The sequence below is a fragment of the Eschrichtius robustus genome, chromosome 2, assembly GCF_028021215.1.
Source record: "Eschrichtius robustus isolate mEscRob2 chromosome 2, mEscRob2.pri, whole genome shotgun sequence".
Taxonomy (NCBI): Eukaryota; Metazoa; Chordata; class Mammalia; order Artiodactyla; family Eschrichtiidae; genus Eschrichtius; species Eschrichtius robustus.
In genome coordinates, this window is record NC_090825.1 from 165,883,074 (window position 1) to 165,902,105 (window position 19,032).

The 19,032-nt window shown below is 53.9% G+C and overlaps 3 protein-coding genes across 8 annotated transcripts in view; 2 read left to right on the forward strand and 1 right to left on the reverse strand.

Annotated features, from left to right (window-relative positions):
- Positions 1-1,750: 1,750 nt before the first annotated feature.
- NR2C2AP (nuclear receptor 2C2 associated protein) lies at positions 1,751-3,843 on the forward strand. Its single transcript, XM_068536668.1, has 5 exons — positions 1,751-2,159; positions 2,355-2,445; positions 2,665-2,770; positions 2,843-2,910; positions 3,165-3,843. The coding sequence occupies exons 1-5, from the start codon at positions 2,122-2,124 to the stop codon at positions 3,282-3,284; spliced, it is 423 nt and encodes a 140-aa protein (XP_068392769.1). The 5' UTR covers positions 1,751-2,121; the 3' UTR covers positions 3,285-3,843.
- On the reverse strand, positions 3,411-8,889 carry RFXANK (regulatory factor X associated ankyrin containing protein). Of its 3 annotated transcripts, XM_068536665.1 has the most exons (10): positions 8,800-8,889; positions 8,065-8,204; positions 7,364-7,557; positions 6,040-6,123; positions 5,833-5,898; positions 5,465-5,565; positions 5,159-5,284; positions 4,693-4,759; positions 4,201-4,281; positions 3,412-3,567 (listed from the first exon to the last, which is right to left on the reverse strand). In XM_068536665.1, exons 3-10 carry the CDS (start codon positions 7,548-7,550, stop codon positions 3,497-3,499), a joined length of 783 nt encoding a protein of 260 aa, XP_068392766.1. In that variant the 5' UTR covers positions 7,551-7,557; positions 8,065-8,204; positions 8,800-8,889; the 3' UTR covers positions 3,412-3,496. The 3 variants fall into 3 exon arrangements, with proteins under 3 accessions (XP_068392768.1, XP_068392766.1, XP_068392767.1); XM_068536666.1 differs by lacking the exon at positions 8,800-8,889 and having other exon boundaries at positions 6,040-6,120; positions 8,065-8,272; XM_068536667.1 differs by lacking the exons at positions 4,201-4,281; positions 8,800-8,889 and having other exon boundaries at positions 3,411-3,567; positions 8,065-8,272.
- Positions 8,460-19,032, forward strand: part of LOC137759904 (BLOC-1-related complex subunit 8) — a 33,703-nt gene continuing 23,130 nt past the window's right edge. For 3 of the 4 annotated variants that reach the window (XM_068536664.1, XM_068536662.1, XM_068536663.1), the window contains exons 1-5: positions 8,949-9,031; positions 12,274-12,386; positions 12,864-12,928; positions 15,471-15,581; positions 17,076-17,151. In XM_068536664.1, coding sequence (XP_068392765.1) covers positions 8,995-9,031; positions 12,274-12,386; positions 12,864-12,928; positions 15,471-15,581; positions 17,076-17,109 — 360 coding nt within the window. In that variant the 5' untranslated portion in view covers positions 8,949-8,994 and the 3' untranslated portion in view covers positions 17,110-17,151. Of the gene's footprint in view, positions 8,607-8,856; positions 9,032-12,273; positions 12,387-12,863; positions 12,929-15,470; positions 15,582-17,075; positions 17,152-19,032 lie in introns of those variants that run through there. The other variant, XM_068536661.1, reaches the window with a different exon arrangement.

Consider the following 19,032-nt stretch of genomic DNA (forward strand, 5'->3'; position numbering starts at 1 on the left):
AGTGGGCAAGGTGGCTCCATGCCAAGACCAGGAGTGGCAAGGGGGGGCCCTGGGGCCATGCATATCCTTCCTGGGGAACCTTGGCTGCCAAGTGGCTGAGTGGCCGTATCCTCAGCTGTAAAATGGGAGTGACAGAGACCAGCACAGCAGATTTAATGATCCTGTGGATGGAGACAAACGTGGCTTCAAGTTAAACACAGGGTAGGTGCTCAACAAATGTCAGCCACTGTTGTTATGTGTCAGCCTGAAGAACCCATTGAATTCTCCAGCAGTCCTATAGATTTCCCTCCATTTCACAGATGAGGAAACTGAGGCTCAGAGAGGTCAACATATTTGTCCAAGATCACACAGCCAATGACTGAGTGGCCCAAGCAGGATTTGAACAGGATCTGGGCCCTCCAGGGTCCATGCTCTTCCTAAATTCCTCTAGGGGTAGGGAGGTGTTTTTTGACACCCCAGCCCCGGCCCTGAGAGCCAGGTCTGGATGGCACCAGGCCATGACTGAATGCAGGAAGTCCTGGCAGGCAGGGGTTGATGGGGCGGCCCTTCCGCTGGTGTCCCAGTTTCCCAGCCAGCCTCCACTCCTGGTGTGGACTTGGGCAGACACTAGTAGGACGCCAGGAGGACCATTCCCCTAGCCCTTGAAGAAAGGGACTGGATCCCAGACCATTCAGTTAAAGCCGGGAACTGCAGCCTCCTGCCAATGGCTGCTCTGTCTCAGAACCCTCCATTCATGCAGATTGGACGGGTGTACTGCCCTTTCTCAAACACCTTCTGTGACTGCTTTAGGCCCAGCAGGATCTGGCTCCACATATTTTATTCAAATTCATGGTCTTTCATCCAACTAGGCCTTTGCTTATGCTGTTCACCCTGTCTGCCCACCCCGCCCCCCTATTTTTCTCACCCTGGTGAATTCCTGCCCACCCATTAAAGTGCAGGACAATATCCCCTCTCCCAGGAAGCCCTCCCTCCAGGTAGACCCCCTGCTTCCCTAGCCCTATCTCTCCCCCTGGCTCAGCCCTGGCCCCATGGGGCTGGGAGTGTATGTGTCTAGTTCTGTCTTCCCCACATTGGGAGATCTTCAGATATGGGGCTGGAACTGAGGCCTCTCACAGTTCTCAGAATCACTCAGCACAGGGCTGGGCAGTAGGGAGTGGCAGTTGTTTAGTGAATCGGAGAACCAAACCTTTAGCAGTGTATCTGAGGCTTTGTATAATCTGGTTTGGCAAACTCCTCTTCATTCTTCAAAACCCACCTCACATTACCCCTCCTCCAAGAAGCCTGTCCCAGGCAGCATTTACTGAGAAGACAGATTTGGAAACCGGGCCTCCTGTGTCCCAGTGGGGACACGCGAGGCTGATAAAGACTCCCAGTACAGTACTCGCACCATCGTAGCCTCTTCCTCAGCTCTTCCTTTGGCCTCTGGGAGGCAGTGAAATGCAGGGGTTCCCAGGCGGCAACTGCAATCAGGGAATGAATTCGGCCGACTTCATTCTGCCGGTGGGAAGACATCATTATAAGAAGGCTCTCGGACACCAAAACTAGGGCTCTATACCCGCGGGCACCAAAGGACAGCTCTCCGCACACAGTAGGCATACAATTGCTTTAGATGCCGGCCTTTTTCCTCCAGCTCCGAGAGATAGGCAATCACTGGACCAGGACCTTTTAAGAGGCAGGCGCTGAGGGGGCGGGGCTCAAACTAAACCGCGCCCCGGGAGCGGGGGCTGGGCGAGCCTGAGGCACTCTGCGCCTGCGCGGCGTTCACGCGGTTCCGGGTACTGATGTTGGTTTTCCAAGCTGTTTGCAGAGAAACTGAGGCACCGAGAGGGAGCGACTGCTCCCGAAACCCACAGGAAACCCGTTTCCCTTCCTTGGACCCACTGTGAAAGGCTTGGCCTCGGGTCATCGGCAGTGTCCCCGAAACTCCAAATTTTTCTGGCAAGGGGGTGGTCAAGGCGACATTTAGGACTGGAGTGACGGAGCAGTGACTGATCTTGTGCCGTGCTACAGGTGAGGACGTGAAGACTCTGAGACTCAGCGTGAACAAGGTCGCGCTTTGGCGGCCGGGATTTTAACCCTGACAGCCCAGCTCTGAGTCCTGCGAGGCCTTGTGGAACCGAGATGACCCACTCTTTGGTTTGTCCAGAGACAGTGAGCAGGTGAGAGCCCCGGGCGGGGGTGGGGTGTGAATGGCGGCGGGCAGTAGAGGACCGGGCCGTTGGCCTGGGATTTAGTCCCTCCCTAGTGGACGGAAATGGGGGAACGGGTGGCGAGGGAGGGGTGGGCCCGGTAGTGGGCGGGCCCTCGCCGCAGGGCTCAGCACCTCTCCACGCGCCGATTCTGGTTGCCTCTAGGGTGAGTTCGGTGCTGAATCGTAACACTCGGCAGTTTGGAAAGAAGCACCTGTTCGACCAGGATGAGGAGACCTGCTGGAACTCGGACCAGGTGAGGCACCCTCTCCCTGGATCCTCCACCCCTAGTGTGAATCAGAATCAGGGGTCTAGGGCGCCCTGAGAATTTGGGTGCACCCCAGCTGGGCAGTTAGGTTGGCCAGGGAGGGAACCCGTGCTCACTGTGCTCCCCACCCACCATGGACTCTGAATGAGAGGCACAGCAGGGCTCTGAGTCTGGAGTGACCGTGGACCTCTATTTCTCTGCTTCCAGGGCCCCTCCCAGTGGGTAATACTGGAGTTTCCCCAGCGCATCTGTGTCTCCCAGCTGCAGATCCAGTTCCAGGGGGGCTTTTCCAGTCACCAGGGCCACCTAGAAGGTACTGGAAGGCCCTGGAAGATGGGGGATTAGAGAGGGTACGCTGGCCTCACTGCTCCTTTCTCTGCTGCAGGTTCTCAGGGGAGTGAGGCTCTTAGCAAGATTGTGGACTTTTATCCTGAGGACAACAACTCTCTTCAGATATCCTGCCCCAGCCTCTGGGTGGGGTGGTCTGTGCATCTGAAAGCTGTGGGCCCTGGCGTGTGACCTCGAGCAACTGGCCTCTGGGTCTCCACTGCTTCACCTGTAAAATGGGCTGATGATAATCTGTTCTGTGTGAGAGTTTCAGAGGGACCCACAGTGTGCTGGGTCACCCAGCACATTTGTAGTACCTGAGCTGGGGCTGGTGGGTGGGAAAAGATAAGGCATCTGTTTCCCTTGACTGCCCTGCTTACACTTTCCCTGTGCCATCTGCTGAGGTGGACCGGCTGAAAGTGACATTTGAGGACGCCACTGATTTCTTTGGCCGAGTGGTCATCTACCACCTGCGGGTGCTAGGGGAGAAGAAGGTGTGAGGCCACTGGGTGGCTCCTCCTCCAGGACGTCCTCCGGGAAGCACAGTGAAGTCCTTCAAGTTCTGCACAGAAGGTTTATTGGTTCCTCTTGGAAAGGGCCCCCCCCCCCCCACCGTCTGTCCAGGAGCTGCCTTTGAAGCCAGTTCTGGGTTCCCCCAGCTCTGGGTCGACCATTTTGTTCCCTGAGTGTCTGAGTCCCTGGCAGACGGCGTTCACTCAGGGGTGGCGGGCACCAGGTTGCTCTGGAAGAGTTTAAGGATGTGGTTCTCGATCACCTGTTGCACTGGAAACAGAACAGGGAAAAGGTGGGCCATGAACTGAACAGCGGCTGCAGAGGCACAGGCCAACCTGTACCTTCCCCTCAGGGTAAGAACAGGGGCCTCAGCCCTGGGACCTGGATGGAGGACCCATTTCATACACAGGGAAATCTAAGCCCTTGCCAGAGCACAGCTGGGAAGACAGAGGCCCCCCTCATAGGAACCTCTATTTCCCCTAAGTTTGTAAAAATGCATTTTTGGAGGCTTTTCAGAATTATAAAAATATTCCTTACCAAACAAAATGGTCAAGTTGGAACTTTTATGAAAAGATGAGAGGGACTGTGAGGAATTACTTGTCTCAAATGGAATAAAACTCCTTCAAGGAAGGAGTGGGATATTTCCCACACACCCCCACATGACCCCAGGGGGTCAGTTCTGTTAGGATCCCCCCATTTTCTGAAGTGGGGAGTCAAACTGGGGTCTGCCTACAGCCCCTACTCACACCCACCTCTTGCCGTGGAGGGGGCTGGGCTCCATGGCCATGTGAACTGTGGCCTTCCTGGTATCCTCACCCTGCCAGGGCCTCCTTTGGGCCTCTCAGTGCCTACATGTCCCCCCATTATGGCCCCTGTCACTAGCCCCATGTGCCTCGGGCTGACCTTTCCTATATCCCAGGGCCACGGCGAGGTCCATTGGGGTGTAGCCAGAGTCTGCCTCAGTGGTGAGATCAGCTCCTCGGGCTGCAAAGCAGAGCAGACACTGCAGAGAGGGCTGGGCCTGGGGACCAGGAGCCCAGGTGGGGCACGGAGACTCGGGAGGTCCAGTGACTACCCACTATGCAGCCACAGGTCTCCTGGTTGCTGTGTGGTCTTGGACAAGAGCCTGACCTCTCTGATGAATGTGGCCAATAGAATCTCCACCTCCAGGGTCTCTGAGGCACGCAGGGTGTGGGTTCTCAACCCAGTCGGCCAGACCCCTGTGCTATTCCTGCCACCTCCTGTCCCCACATCAATCCTCTGGGCAAAGCAGGCAGCAACCACCCATCCCAAGAGCTGTTCAAGAAGAGCTCAGACCCTTCCCTGGCCCTCAGGATTCCTGCAGAGCCAGATGGGGCTTTAGGGCCCCTCAGGCTAGCCTCTACTCCTACTCACCCAGCAAGGCCTCCACGCACTTCACATGGTTCCCACGCACGGCGTACAGAAGTGGTGTCCCTCCATTCTGTCAGGGACAGGGGTAGGGGGCAAGCAACACTATCTTTTCGAGATTCTCACGACACCCCACACCCACCAATTTAATATGGTTCCTCCTTCTGCTTGTCACTTGGCCCATCTAGCGTCTCCTTTGGGTTTCAGCTTAGATGCCCCTTCTTCCAGGAAGCCCATCCTGACTTCCCTTGGCTCTACAGGCAGCCTCTGGGCTCTTGCAGCTAGCTGTCTGTGTATCTGCCAACATAGTGTTATTCACTATACCTGAGCTGTTTATGTGTCAGCTAACCCCACCCCCCCAAAAAAACTGGGAGCTCTGTTAGGCTTGGGGATGGGTCTGTCTTGCGTTCTTAGCACCCAGAGCCAGCCTGGTACCCTGTGAGGTGCCCAGGGCCAGTGGGTGGCGCCTTACCCAGTCATAGATGTTGATGTCCACGTCGCGCTCCAGCAGCAGCCCCACAATGTCTGTGTAGCCACCCGTGCTGGCCAGTGACAGGGCGCTCTCCCGCTCCTTAGCCAGGATGTGGGGGTCGGCACCCTGGGGGTAACAGAGGGGGACAGTGACAGAAGGGGGGGCAAAAGGAGGGGTGGGTGCATCCCCTGCAATCTTGGGGTCCCCATGTTAGCTCCATCTTACAGACACAGCACCAGCAGACACAGCTGAGACCCTGGCCCGCCCTCGAGTCCCCACGAAGCCCCCAGCCGGGCTGGGACGCACCCACTCAAGCAAGAAGCGGACGGTCTCGATCTCTCCAAAGGCGGAGGCCCAGATGAGGGGGGTGAAGCCTCGCTCGTCCGGCTTGTTGATGAGGTTGTCTCCTGGCAGGAGGGGGGTGGTACCACTGGGATGCACCCCTGCCCACTCTCCCCAGTGCTGCGGAATTGGGGGCGGGGCGGGGCAGGCAGCTGGGGTCAGATGTGGGGCGGGGAAGCACACATGTGGATGCACACACGGACATGCTCAGACACACGTACAGACACAGGTACACATGTGGAGACTCAGGTCATGTCAGCAGCCACATGCACACACCAGCATGTGAGGTCACACAGGCACGGTCACACCAGCACACGAGCGTGGGCACACACCTTTCCTCAGATGCTCCTTCAGTTGGCTCAGCTCCCCCTGGGCCGCGAGCTGGTGGATGGACAGGGCTGGGGGGCAGAGAGAGGTAAGAGTCCTCACCTGTCCCATCTGAGCTCCATGCCCCAGTTTATTCCTTGTCCAAAGTTGCTCCTCTTAGCCCCTGCGAGCCCGCTACTTCTCTCCCCCTTGGGGACCAGGGTCCCACTCACAGTCCAAGGTGGCCGGCAGGGCTGATACCTCATTCCCCCGCTGCCGGTTGGTGAGGGTCGTGGAGTGCTTTAGGGAGCTGCCTGCTGGGAGAGAGAGAAAGGGCCTCAGTTTCCTCTCATTCCCCAGTATGTCTTGGGCTTCAGACCAGACCCTGGGGGCTTGGAACTACCAGAGACAGTGCCTGGCTCCACTATTCACTGACTCCATCCTCCCAGATACCCAGGGTGTGGATTTCTCCTCCGCAACTGGCAAGGTTCTGCACAAATGAGACAGTCCCTGCCTTCAAGGGGCCCATGGACAAGTTGGGGAGTCAGACAGAAATGAAGAAATAGAATGAGAGCTTAAGTTGAAATACGTGTTCAGGAGAAATGAAAAGTAGGTGGGAGGGGGTGGAAAGAACGGAGGGCAGAGAGTGAGTCCCTTTTAAAGCAAATGGTCAGGGAGGGTCACTCCAAGGAGGTAACACCAACTGAGAGCTTGGCCAGTCGAAGAAACCTGGAGAGAAGTGTGGGAAGAGCATTTCACACAGGGAATGGTAGGGACAAAGGCCTCAGGGCGACTGAGTTAGACATGTTCAAGGATTCCAGTCAAAAGAAACCTTGGGTCCTTGATAAGTCAAACAGAATTATCATCTGACCCAGCAATTCCGCTCCTAGGTATCTACCCCAAAGAGTTGAAATCATGTGTTCAGAGAAAAACTTGTACACGCATGTTCACAACAGCACTATTCAGTCACTAAAAGGGGAACAACCCAAATGTCCATCAATGCATAAATGAATAAACTAAATGTGGTCCAGCCATACTGTGGAATATCATTCAGCTATAATAGAGATGAAGCACTGACACACCATACAATGTGGATGAACCTTGAAAACATCTTGCTGAGTGAAAGGAGCCAGAACGGGAAGGGCCACATGTTGTATGAACCCATTTATATGAAATGTCCGGAACAGGCAAATCCATAGAAACAGAAAGCAGATTTTTGCTTCCCAAGGGCTGGAGGAGGGGAATGGGGAGTGACTGCTAATGGGTCTGGGGTTTCCTTTGGGGGTGATGGAAATGTTCTAGAACTACATAGAGGTGGAAGTTATACACCATTGTGAATGTACTTAACTGCCACTGAATTGTAAGCAATTCTGGTTAAAATGGTAACTTTTATGTTACGTGAATTTTACCACAATTTTAAAAAATAATAATAAGCAACCCCTCACAGGGTGGAGATGGAAGACACATTCAAGGACACAAAGACAGAAGTCCCATCTTGGGCCTGACATTCCACCATTTTTACATCCCAGAAGCAGGAGTCCAGGGTAAGTATCCTACCTTGAGGTGAGGAGGTACCAGCATCTGGTTCAGGATTCCCAGGCTCTGGGGTGCAAGGGAAGAGACTGAGGACCACAGTGTCTGAGCCGTCAGGGGCCTCACCCCTGGGGTCTTCGGGGTCCCCAAATTCTGGGGTAGAAGGCTGCTGGGTCAGGCTGAGATCCTCTGCAGGCTGGGTGGGCTCCATGGGGAAGCTGGTGGAAAGGCCAAACAGGGAGAGATGGCAATAATTATTGACAACTCATTAAGTAGGCACTGACTGCATACCCAGCCTCACACAGTGAGGGTGGGTAAACGAAGACTCAGCCAGGAAATTAACACCAGAGTCCAACTGCTTCTCAGGCCCACTCCTCCCCAACACCAGAGCACATACAATATGCATTGCTTAAAAGCCCTGGCTCTGGGGTCAGCCATCTGGGTTTGAATCCCTCCACTTATAGGCTGTGAAAACTTGGGCACATTACTTAATTTCTCTAAGCCTCAGTGTCTTCATTAATAAAATGGGGGAAAGGAGGACTAAAAAAAATCATGTCTGTAAATATCTAAGCAGGAGGCCTGATACACGGGCAGATCTTAAACGTCCGCTGAGTTTTTTTTTTTCTGAGGGGGTGGAAATCCCTAGAATGAGTTAGGGCTCAACAAAGATGTGATTGGTTGCATCCCACCCGCCCCTCCCAAGTCAATCCAGGAGGTCCACTCACCTCCAACGAGCCTCCTCTGTCACTCCACGCCGCAAGCCCGGGTCCCCCCAAACTTGGGGGCCCAACTCACAAACTTTTCTCTTCCAATTGATGTAATGGGTAGCAAAATGGAGCCTGGACCCTCTGCACCCTGGCTTCTTCTGCCGGGACAGAGAGCAACTTGATACGCGACCGCTACCCACACCGCAGAGTGCCTCCACTGCGCCTGCGCGCCCCCGCCCCCCGAAAGTGCGGAAGGGCTGGAGCTGTAGGAGCTGTTTCTGGCCCTTTAAGGCTTGGGGGAGGGGCGTGGCTTCCGCTGGGGCAAGAGCTATGCAATTGCGCCTGCGCTTTCTCATACCCGCCGCTCGGGAGGGAGCCTAGTAGGAACGGGAGGGATGGGCGGGGCCTCAGAGGGCTCTCAAGAGTTCATTGACCTTGTCCTCCCTCACCCTCAACACCACCCACAGGTTTTTCCCAGACGGAGCCAATCGGCTCCACCTTCGGACAGACGGCGTCCCCGTCCATAACAATGTCTCCTGTGCGGTCCTGGGGGCTCAGGAGTATGTGCAGGGATTTGGTGGCAGCAGAGGGGTACAAGAAGGGAGTTTATACGGCCCGAAGTGGGCAGTGTGTGGAGTATTCCCCCAATTTGCCCCCGGAAAAGGGGTTCGGTAAAGGAGGGCGCCCTTCCCACTCCCCCGCCTGAGCGTCCCTCCTGGAGCTTCAAGGGGTTTCCGGCCCCTCTTCACCCACCTGCCGATTGCCTCTTTCCCCAGTCTCTAACTCACGGCCCTTCTCCTGTCTGGGTAGACTAAAGATCGCGGCGGGCAGGCCAATGAGTATCGGAACTGGAGAAATGCGGTGCCCCAGTTTCCCAGGGATGGTTTAGGCAGCTGTTTCCACCACCAGACTTCCGGTTCCTGTTCTCGGAATAGGGCCGCAGCCACTATGGAGGAACCGGAGATGCAGCTCAAGGGGAAGAAAGGTGGTGTGGGGCCCCGGGCGGGGCGGAGGGGTCAGGAACTCGCAGAAGGGCGACCTGACTGGGGGCGGGAGGGGGCCAAGGCGCGGAGGGAGCGTTTGGGAGCTGTGATTGAACTGCCACGAAATCGCGGCTCGGCCGCTGACTAGTTTTGAAACCTTTAGAAAGTCTCTGTGCCTCGGTTTTGTCATCTGTAGAATGGGGAGTATAATAGTCTCCCTCCCTCCCCCCATAAAATTGTTGTGATAATTCAGTAACTTGATAAATATTTTTTTTAATTAATTTATTTTGGGCTGTGTTGTGTCTTGGTTGCTGTGCGGGCTTTCTCTAGTTGCGGTGAGCGGGGGCTACTCTTACTTGCAGTGCGGAGGCTTCTCACTGCGGTGGCTTCTCGTTGCAGAGCACGGGCTCTAGTCGCGCGGGCTTCAGTAGTTGTGGCACACAGGCTCAGTAGTTGTGGCTCACGGGCTCTAGAGCGCAGGCTCAGTAGTTGTAGCACCCGTGCTTAGTTGCTCCGCGGCATGTGGGATCTTCCCGGACCAGGGCTGGAACCCTTGTCCCCTGCATTGGCAGGCGGATTCTTAACCACTGCACCACCAGGGAAGCCCCCAGTAATCTGATATCTGTAAAGCATTGGAAGAACGCTTGGGGCGTGGCAGTTGCTGTGCGTATTGTTTCCTTTGTATTTACGCATTTGCATACATTTACATCGACTTATCAAATATATGTAAATCACATAGTTACAAATTACAAAATGCCACAAGTTATTTTTAAAGTATAAATGTCTTCGTTACTTTATTATATATGTTATTACTAGTTAATTTTTTCTTTTTTTTTTTTTTACAAATTTATTTGTTTATAGTTTGTTTGGTTTTTTTTGGCTGCGCTACCCGGTTTGCGAAATCTCAGTTCCCCCACCAGGGATTGAACCCGGGGCACAGCAGTGAAAGCCCGGAATCCTAACCACTAGGCCACCAGGCAACTCCCACTAGTTAATTATTTAGAAGTCACAAGTACATGTAATTCCATATCCTTCATAATAGCACTGTGAGGTGTAAGCTACTGTGCTCATTTTCAAAACAAGGAGGCCTAAGAAGGTAAGAGGACACATAGTTTGGAGGTGGCAGGCTGGGCTCTGCCTGAGTCAGGACACCGTGGTGAGCTGGACAAACCCAAACTGGACAGACTCATATACATCCTCCCTTGACTTCCAGACACACGTGGGTTCTCTCCCTCACCAACTACACTGCCCTGCGCAATAGCATGGGGTCCATCTCTGTAACAAACCTTGAGGTGGGTACCTTTATCATTCCATTTTTGCATATGAGGAAACAGGCTCAGAGAAGCCCACGCCCTCACAAATCAAGTTTTAGGTAAACATGTAACCTAATAAAGAATGAGAATTTTTACACCTGAAACTAACACAACATTGTAAATCAACTATACTCCAATATAAAATTTAAGAAAAAAATAGAGTGAGATTTTAAGTATAAGGGAAATGAACAAAGTGCTGAGGCTGAGAGTGAAGTTGAAGGGACATCTGATTAAGCTTGGTGATTAAGGAAGGCCTTGCCCAGGAGGTGACATTTGAGCTGAGACATGAGGGATTAAGAGAAATGAGGGTTGCGGGGGGAGGGAGGCAGTGTCAGTGGTGGGATCAACAGGTATGAAGGCCCTGAGGTGGCAAAGTGTTCAGAGCTGTGCTGCAATACAGTAGCTACTGGTCACAGTACTTATGCATATTTAAATTAATTAAAATTAGATAAAATTTAAAATTCAGTTTCTGAGTCACATCAGTCACATTTCAAGTGCTCAGTAGTCATATGTGACTAGTGGCTCCCATATTGGGCAGTATAGATTATAGAAACTTTCCATCATCACAGAAAGTTCTTTTCGACAGTGCTGAGAGTGTCCAGGGACCAGCTAGGAGGCCATTGTGCCTAGAGCGGTGGCCGAGGAGGGCAGAGGCGGGTAACAGCAGGTAGAACATACAGGGCCTTAAGGGCCATGTTAAGGAAGGAAGATTTAATTTCTGGCTGATGAGAGTGTTTCAACCAAGGGAAAGACATATCTGATATGTTCATTAGGAGCTCATGCCATCTGTTTTGTGGGGATTGGATTGTTGGCAGGAGTGGGAGCGGGGAGACCAGGGAGCAGCTGAGTTTGTCATCCAGGTGGGAGGCAGCTATGTCTGGACCAGTGAGGGCAGTACAGTGTTAAGAATGGGTGAGTTCTGGGCTTTGTTTTGCGACAGAACAAGCAGGGTCTGCTCATTGATGGGGTAGGAAGGGCAGGGACAACCAGTTGGCTGCTGTTTGTTGAAGCAGACCCTGGGATGAGGATTTGTGTGTAGTCAGCTTACCAAGAGAACCCCACAGAGGAGTGGGGGAAACAGGACAGGGCCGGGGAGGAAGCTGAGCAAGGAGTGACCTCAAGGTAAAATCCTGCAGAAAGAAGCCACAGTCTGTTCCCACAGGGGAGCTCACGGGGATGGGTCACACCTCTGAGTTGTTCCAACACACAGCGCAGGACATGGGCTTTCGTACCACTCGGTGGTCAGTCATGGCTGAGAGCCATCCACCCATGTAAACTTCCAGGCACTTTTGGGTCCGGTAGCCAATGGGCATCCGAAGAAGAATCTTGGATTTTGTCACTGGGGTAAAAGGAATGTGAGTAGATCCGAGCGGGTGGCAGCAGTGTCCACTGTAAGTGGGTTTGGGAAGGGAAAGATCATGAATTCACGGGGCACATTAATGTCATCAAGATTGAGGCCCTGCGCTCTAGAGCCCGCGAGCCACAACTACTGAGCCCATGTGCCACAACTACTGAAGCCTGCGCACCTAGAGACCGTGCTGCACAACAAGAGAAGCCACCACAATGAGAAGCCCGCGCACCGCAACGAAGAGTAGCCCCTGCTCGCCACAACTAGAGAAAGCCTGCGCGCAGCAAAAAAGACCCAATGCAGCCATAAATACATACATACATACATACATTTATTTAAAAAAAAAAGATTAAGGCCCTTCCGTGACTCCCAGATGGAGTTGTTCGGCCCTGCTGTGACCATCTCCTGCAACCCATCACCAGGGCCACAGGTGACGCAGCCGCTGGGAGGGACACTGGATACTCCTCTCTACTCTGGCTGGACTCGCAGGTTGAGCAACCAGGAGTCTGATGCTTTGTCTCCTTGACCCCCTGTCCACCCTGCCCTCCCATCCCACTTTGCCGACTGTCGATCCTGGACCCAGTAACAGACAAGTTCACTGAGAGTGTCTACGTCCTGGCCAACGAGCCATCCGTGGCCCTGTACCGGCTGCAGGAGCACGTGCGCCGCTCTCTGCCCGAGCTGGCCCAGCATAAGGTGAGCCGTCCCCGCCCCAGCCACCGACCTCTCCCAGGGTCTGCACCTCGTGAGCTGGGGCCTACTCTGTGGAGCAGGAGCCGTTGGTGCAGGAGTCAAGGCTGGGACACCAGCGAGGAGGCACATGGTCACCAGCCCAGATTGGCGCTGGGTGGACAGATCTGGGGCAGATTTGGAAGAAGGGGACAGCAGGGTCTGCAGTAGTTGTGACCTGTGTGGTGAGAAGGAGGCAGCCGTATGAGGGAAGGATATGCCAGGCAGAGAGAACAGCCTGCTCAAAGGCCCTGAGCCATAGTCACCGTGTGTTCACAGAAAGCCCAGACTGATGAGGGGTGGGAGTCGCAGGAGGAAAGATCAGGGGCTGGAGGGGGCTGCTCTCTACAGCCTTGATGATTGGTGTTCGGGTGCTCCATCCCAGGGGGCTGGGAGAATGGAGGTAGCAGCCACCCCTGCTAACAGCCCCCAACCCCCCCGCAGGCTGACATGCAGCGGTGGGAGGAGCAGAGCCAGGGAGCCATCTACACGGTGGAGTACGCCTGCAGGTGAGCGCCACAGCCTCCGCACTGCCACGGTTGCCCTGTTATGCCCCGGATGTTCAGGGGCATCTCAGCCAGCTGCCCGTGAGCCTTGCCCTGCCGAACCCACCTGAGTAGAGGCATGCGGATCTGGACTCACCTGGCCACAGGGCAAAATTCCAGCCCAGACCTGTGCTTCTCGCTATTTGACTGGTGCCCGTGTGTCTCAGGCAGGCTTCTTCCCGGCCCTCAACCCCTCCCCATGTGTCACAGGAGGGGCTGATAAGGACTCCAGGAGGTGCCTCAAGGGGCCAATGTTCCCCACCCACAGTCAGGACCACAGACTGGCTGGTGGGGTGGATGGCAGCTGTGGGGGAGGGCCAAAACATGAATATGACTGTTTATTTTTAAATTTTTATTTCTTTCCAGTTTTTTATATTGTGGTAAGATGCAAATTCATCATCTTAACCATTTTTAAGTGTGCAGTTCAGTGGTATTAAATACACTCATAATGCTGTGCAACTGTCCCCACCATCCATCTCCAGAATTCTTTTCATCTTGCAAAACTACAACTCTGTCCCCATTAAACACTAACTCCCTATTCCCCACCCCCCATTCCTGGCACCCACCATTCAGCTTTCTGTCTAAGAATCTGACTATTCTAGGGACCTCACATAAGTGGAATCATACGGTATTTGTCTTTCTGAGACCATCTTCTTTCACTTACCGTAATGTCTTCAAGGTTCATCCATGTTGTAGCATGTGTCAGAATTTCCTTCCTTTTTTAGGGCTGAATAATATTCCATCATATGGATGGACCACATTTTGTTTATCCATTCATCTGTTGATGGACATTTGGGTTGCTTCCATGTTTTGGCTACTATGAATAAAGCTTCTGTGACCGTGGGTATCCCATTTATTATTTTTGTTTGTTTAACTTTCTCCAAATATCCAGATTTTTTAACCCCAAGTGAAAGATGTGCCTGAGAATAAAAAGCAGTAGTTGTTGTTTCTTCCCATTATTGCAGCTTTGCCAGCCTTGCCTCCTGTGCTCCTGTTGGTTCTGTTCCGCATGACTGTATTTCATGCCCTGGCTTGTTCCGTTTGCTTTAGGAGTTGGTGACTTTAATTAGGAGTGCTGTTTGCCCCTGGCTCGGGCTGTGGGTTGTTTCGGTGGAGGCTGGATACTCCCCAGCAGCTCTCGTCCGTGGCACTGTGCGGTTTGCCTGCCTGTTTCTGTTGTGTGGTCGAAGGTTCCTTGACAGGAAGTCGTGCCGCTGGGAGTTCTGCCTTCACCAGCCTTGGCCCTTCCGCTGGGACGGGAGGGTGACCCAGACAGATGGCATCTTCCTGAGGATGGTGGTCACAGACACCCTCCTTAGCTCCAGGAAGAGTAGAAAAGAAATGGGAGTTTTTCTCGCAGCTGCTGAATAGTTCCCAGACAGCCAAGAGTTCATCAGAAAGGTCCAGGTTCAAGGAAGAACAAATCAAAGTCTGTACTTTCTCCCAGTTCCTCTAGCTGTGCTATCCAGTGCAGGAGCCCGGATCCCAGGTGGCTGTTTACACTTAAATTTTAATGAAATAAAACGAAAGATTCAGCTCCTCAGTCTCATGAACCACATTTCAAGTGCTTAGCAGCCCTGGGCTAGGCAGGGGGCCAGTCTACTCCGAGCTCTGAGCACTTTTCTTTAGTGAGATGTGAATTTCTCTAATGCTGAGAGACTGTTTCCTTTACGGACACGAAAGTGCCCTTTTAGTTGTTGAAATGCTTTGTGCAGCGTTAACGGTTGGTGTAAAACTGAAAGATAATAAAATGGTATATTGGTTGGGGTGAACTATTCAGTAGTGAGCTTATGTTAGACAGCTTTTTATCAAGGTGGACGGGCACTAGGAAAGCTGACTACATTTGGTGGTGTCAGATGAGCGGGCGACAGCCAACGCCTTTTGATCTCATAGCCATAAGCAGGTCCCTGACTGATGATAAATGGGAGTGATTTCTTTGTCTTTAACAGAAGGACTTTAAAACGACCCTCTTATTTTTACTGCAGGTGTCGTTGCACAGGCAACTTTCTGGCGTTAGCAAGGCCCCGCGTGGCTTGGTGAATCTGTTCCTGTAGTGCTGTTGGAAGGGACGTTTTCATTAGACATCCATCAATGTGGCTTCAACACCAGAGCTTAGCACAGCTTTGCAGTAGTGCCCCTCTAACGGCGATGAGTCTAAACTCACCTCTAGAGCTTTTCACAGTCCAGATGACAAGCTTCCTGATTCAGAGGCAGGAATGGGTTCCCTAAGAAGAAAGCAAGATATTTTTGAGGTCATTTTTGCATGCTTATAGCTCCTTCAAAGCATTAGATGGTCTAGCAGCCGTTAAGCGAAAGTTGCATGTTGCCATCCAGTGCTCTGTTGCATAGGGAAATCTAAACTTTAAGCCCACAGTGAGCCCTCAGGGAGGCCCATGGAATCCTCCAGGTGCCTGATGAGTGCCGGCCCACACAGGCATCCGCTGAGCTCTGGTTGGGGGGCGAAGAGAGCGTGGTGCCGCTGACTGGGTCCATCCTCCCATTTCAGTGCCGTGAAGAACCTTGTCGACAGCAGCGTCTACTTCCGCAGCGTGGAGGGCCTCCTCAAACAGGCCATCAGCATCCGAGACCACATGAACGCCACAGCCCAGGGCCACAGGTAGTTCCCGGGACCGCCCGCCCCTGCTGCTCTCAGCCTCCTTGCTGTAAGGACCTTCGCTGCTCAGCCAGGAGCTGCCACTTCTCGCTCCGTAGACAACTCCCCCTCTTCATCTTACGGTGGCCGGTGACTTCCTCTCATCCTTTGGCGTCTGTAGTGGGAGAGTTCAGTCACTCGGCACCCAGCTCCTGAGCTCTGCTGTGTGCCTGGCCCTGGGCTGGGTGCTGGGGACACAGTAGTGACCAAGACGGGTGTGCTCGTGGCCTCACGGGGAGACACACAGCAACCAGGTAAACACGGAACAGACAAGAACATTTCAGACACATGTGAAGGAGGAAAAGGGCTGTGGGGGCCTCTCTGGGGAGGCGGCAGAGGTGTGAGCAGAGGCTTGAACAACCTGCAGACAGAGATGACCCGGGGTCGGTGCTCCACACACGTCGGCGGCAGGGCAGAGGCCCGGGGCCTGGTGAGCTGGGTGTGTTGGAGGAACATCTGAGGCAGGTATGGCTGCAGTGGGTGAGCGAAAGGGAGATTGGGTCAGGGAGGTGGGCAGGGGCCTCGAGGGCAGCTGGGAGGGCGCCCGGAGCTGAAAGAGGCTTTGAGCCAATGACCAGACGGTCTAAAAATGAAAACTACTTACAGTTCTTACATACCGGGGAGAGAGTTTTTGGAGAAGTAGCTCTTTTTGTTTTTGTTTTCATTATAACTTAATAAACATGCATGTAAACACATGCGCACGTGCTGTAAGCCATCACTCGACCTTGAGATGTGTCTGGCTCCTGCAGTGTGGGGTTTTGGCATGCCTGTCCCTGACCAGGCACTTAGAAAGAAAAAAAACTGTGTTGCTGCCTGTGATAATTGAGACAAAACAACTGTCAAAACCAAAAAAGCCTTAAAAACAAAAAACAAACAACAACAGCAACAAAAAACCAAAAAAGCCTTGCAAATGTGTAAGAAGGGATGTGCAGCAACCTGCCCTCTGAGGGTAGCATGAGAGGGGTTCATGATGGTTCACTCGCACTAGATAACCATCTGGCTCTGGCTGCTCTGCCCCGGGTGGGTGACAGCCATTGGGACTGGAGTTCACTGCATCAAGCCTTGCACAGTGCCATACACACAGTAGGGCCTCAAAAACCATAGCTTTTACTTTTAACTCAGTTTCCCAGCTGCTTCCAAAAGCCCTGCTTCTGCCTGCTGTTGCAAAAATGCAACATGCCTCTGAAAGACACCAGTAGCAACTTGTGTAGTAGCTACTCACCTGCTATTGCGTCTCTTAGCAAGCCCCGGGGGTTTGAAGCTCCCAGTCCTATGTGAGACCCAGGCATGACCTCTGAAGTGGGTGGCTGGTCCCATTTTTACAGAGGATGCCCTGAAGGCTCAGGCCAGGGGTCTTGGGGGACTGGAGTGTGACCCCAATGCACAATCCAGCCTAGCCGAGCAGGCCTCATGGCCTCTGACCTCAGCCTCATGGACGCTGCACATGTTTTGTTCCAGCCCCGAGGAGCCGCCCCCGTCCTCCTCAGCCTGATCCCGGAAGAGACTTGGAGGTGCTTTGGCCCCTCTGACTCAGGTCAGTGCCAAGTGGGGCCGTAAGCCTCTCTGTGCTCCGTGCTCTGAACTAACCCATGCTCTCGGCATCCAAGAACGGACCTACTTGACTAACCACTCGAGTTTTCTCCCTGGGCTTGTAGGATGGTTTCATCCGCGGGAGGCTAGAGGGTAGGGGCACCTTGTGCCCTCTGCTGCTCAGGGCTGTTGTCAGCCCATCTCCCTTGTGCTCTCTCTGTCATCTTCCTGCCCCTTATCCAGGCCACAGGCCCTGTCCTGATCCCAAGGACCCCTGCCCCCCAAGACAGAGGGGAGCCCCATTTTCCATACCCTTCCACATGCCAGCTGCTTGCTTTACCCAAACACATTGTCTCAGGCAGAGCCCAGCAGGACTGTTACCCACCCAGCTCTGGAATCTTCATTCTACTGCTGACCTGCTGTGTGACCCTGAGCAAGTCCCTCCCCACTCTGGTCTCTGCTTTTCCCTTCTGTCAGAGTGCTTCATTAGGCGCAGCTGTATACAGTGATGTGTATTGTAGCAGTCAGCTACTGCTGCATGACAAACTATCCCAAAACTTAGTGGCTTATGACACCAATCATTTGCCTGCTACAGTTGTGCAGTTTGGGTTGGACTCAGCCGGGCAGTTTTGCTGGGCTCACCTGGGTGCTACTTGTGGATCTTGTGGGAGCTTGATGGGGCCAGATAGTCAGAAGTAGCCTCACATCTGGCCCTTGACCAGTGCTGTCTGCTGCTGGTTGGGAGGCGGGTGTCTGGTCCTCCACGTGGCCTCTCCAGCAGGACAGCCCAAGCTTCTCCTGGTGGTTGGGCGCCCGGTGTGCACGTGTTCATCCAGCCTTCCCTTGCTTCAGTTATGGCTGTCCCATTGGTCAAGGCCAGTCACGTGACCAGGACCAGATGGGAGAGGACTGCAGGAGGGCTTCAGTACTGGGAGGTGTGGTTGACCATCTGAGGAGAGCGTGGCACCAAGAAAGGCCTAGTGTCTTGTTATTCTGTGCTCATGCAGGGCAGACACAGTACCCAAGGGACTGACTGAGCCCGCAGCTTGTGTAGCTCTCACAGCCCCCTGCTCATTTGCTGCGATTGTGCTCTGTGCTGTGGAGGTCTTCTCAGAGGGTCAAGGGAGGCGTGGGAGGGGACAGGGCCCCCACAGCTCCTAGAGCAGCAGCCCCGAGAGCCAAGAGGCAGCAGAGTTCATGGGTGTGCAGTCAGAGTTCTTATCGGGCACTTGCTATGTGACGGGCTTAGCTCTGGGCATAGGTGTGGTGAGGAATCCCACAGACTGTGGGGTCACTTGGGGGACATCTGGGAGGGCCTGGAGCAAGAGGGGCTGCCAAGGGGGTCATCAACCCACCCCATTTCCCCCCCATTGTTGCCCACCAGCCCTGGACCCACACCCCACCATCTCCTCCATCCTATCCCCTGTGCCCTGGTGCCTCCCACCCTCAAGCCTCAAGGATGCTGCCCTCTCCACCCGTCCACAGTCAGTGTGTTTCTCCTGCTCCTGCCTGGAGCGTCCAGGCAAGCCATGAGCATCCAGGGTCATCTGCTGTCCCTTTACTGCTACTGCTGCGCCCCCTCAGAACAAAATGCTCTGTGGCTCCTCCTGATCCCACCTTTGTACCCACAGACCCTGCTCTGCCCCTCCCCAGAACTGCCGCCCCACTCCCCACCTCAGAGCCTCCACTCCCACTTCTCCCCAGACTGCCCCCACCAAGGGTTGTAGGTGACCTTCACAGGGTCAAGTCTTGGCCTCCCCTGCTTCTCCAGGCCCCGGGCTCTACACACAGCCTCATTTTACAGAAGAGGAAACTGAGTCTCAGAGAGGCGAGGCAGGGTCACCACCCGTGACCGGAAATGCCAGGATTCACACCCAGACCCTCT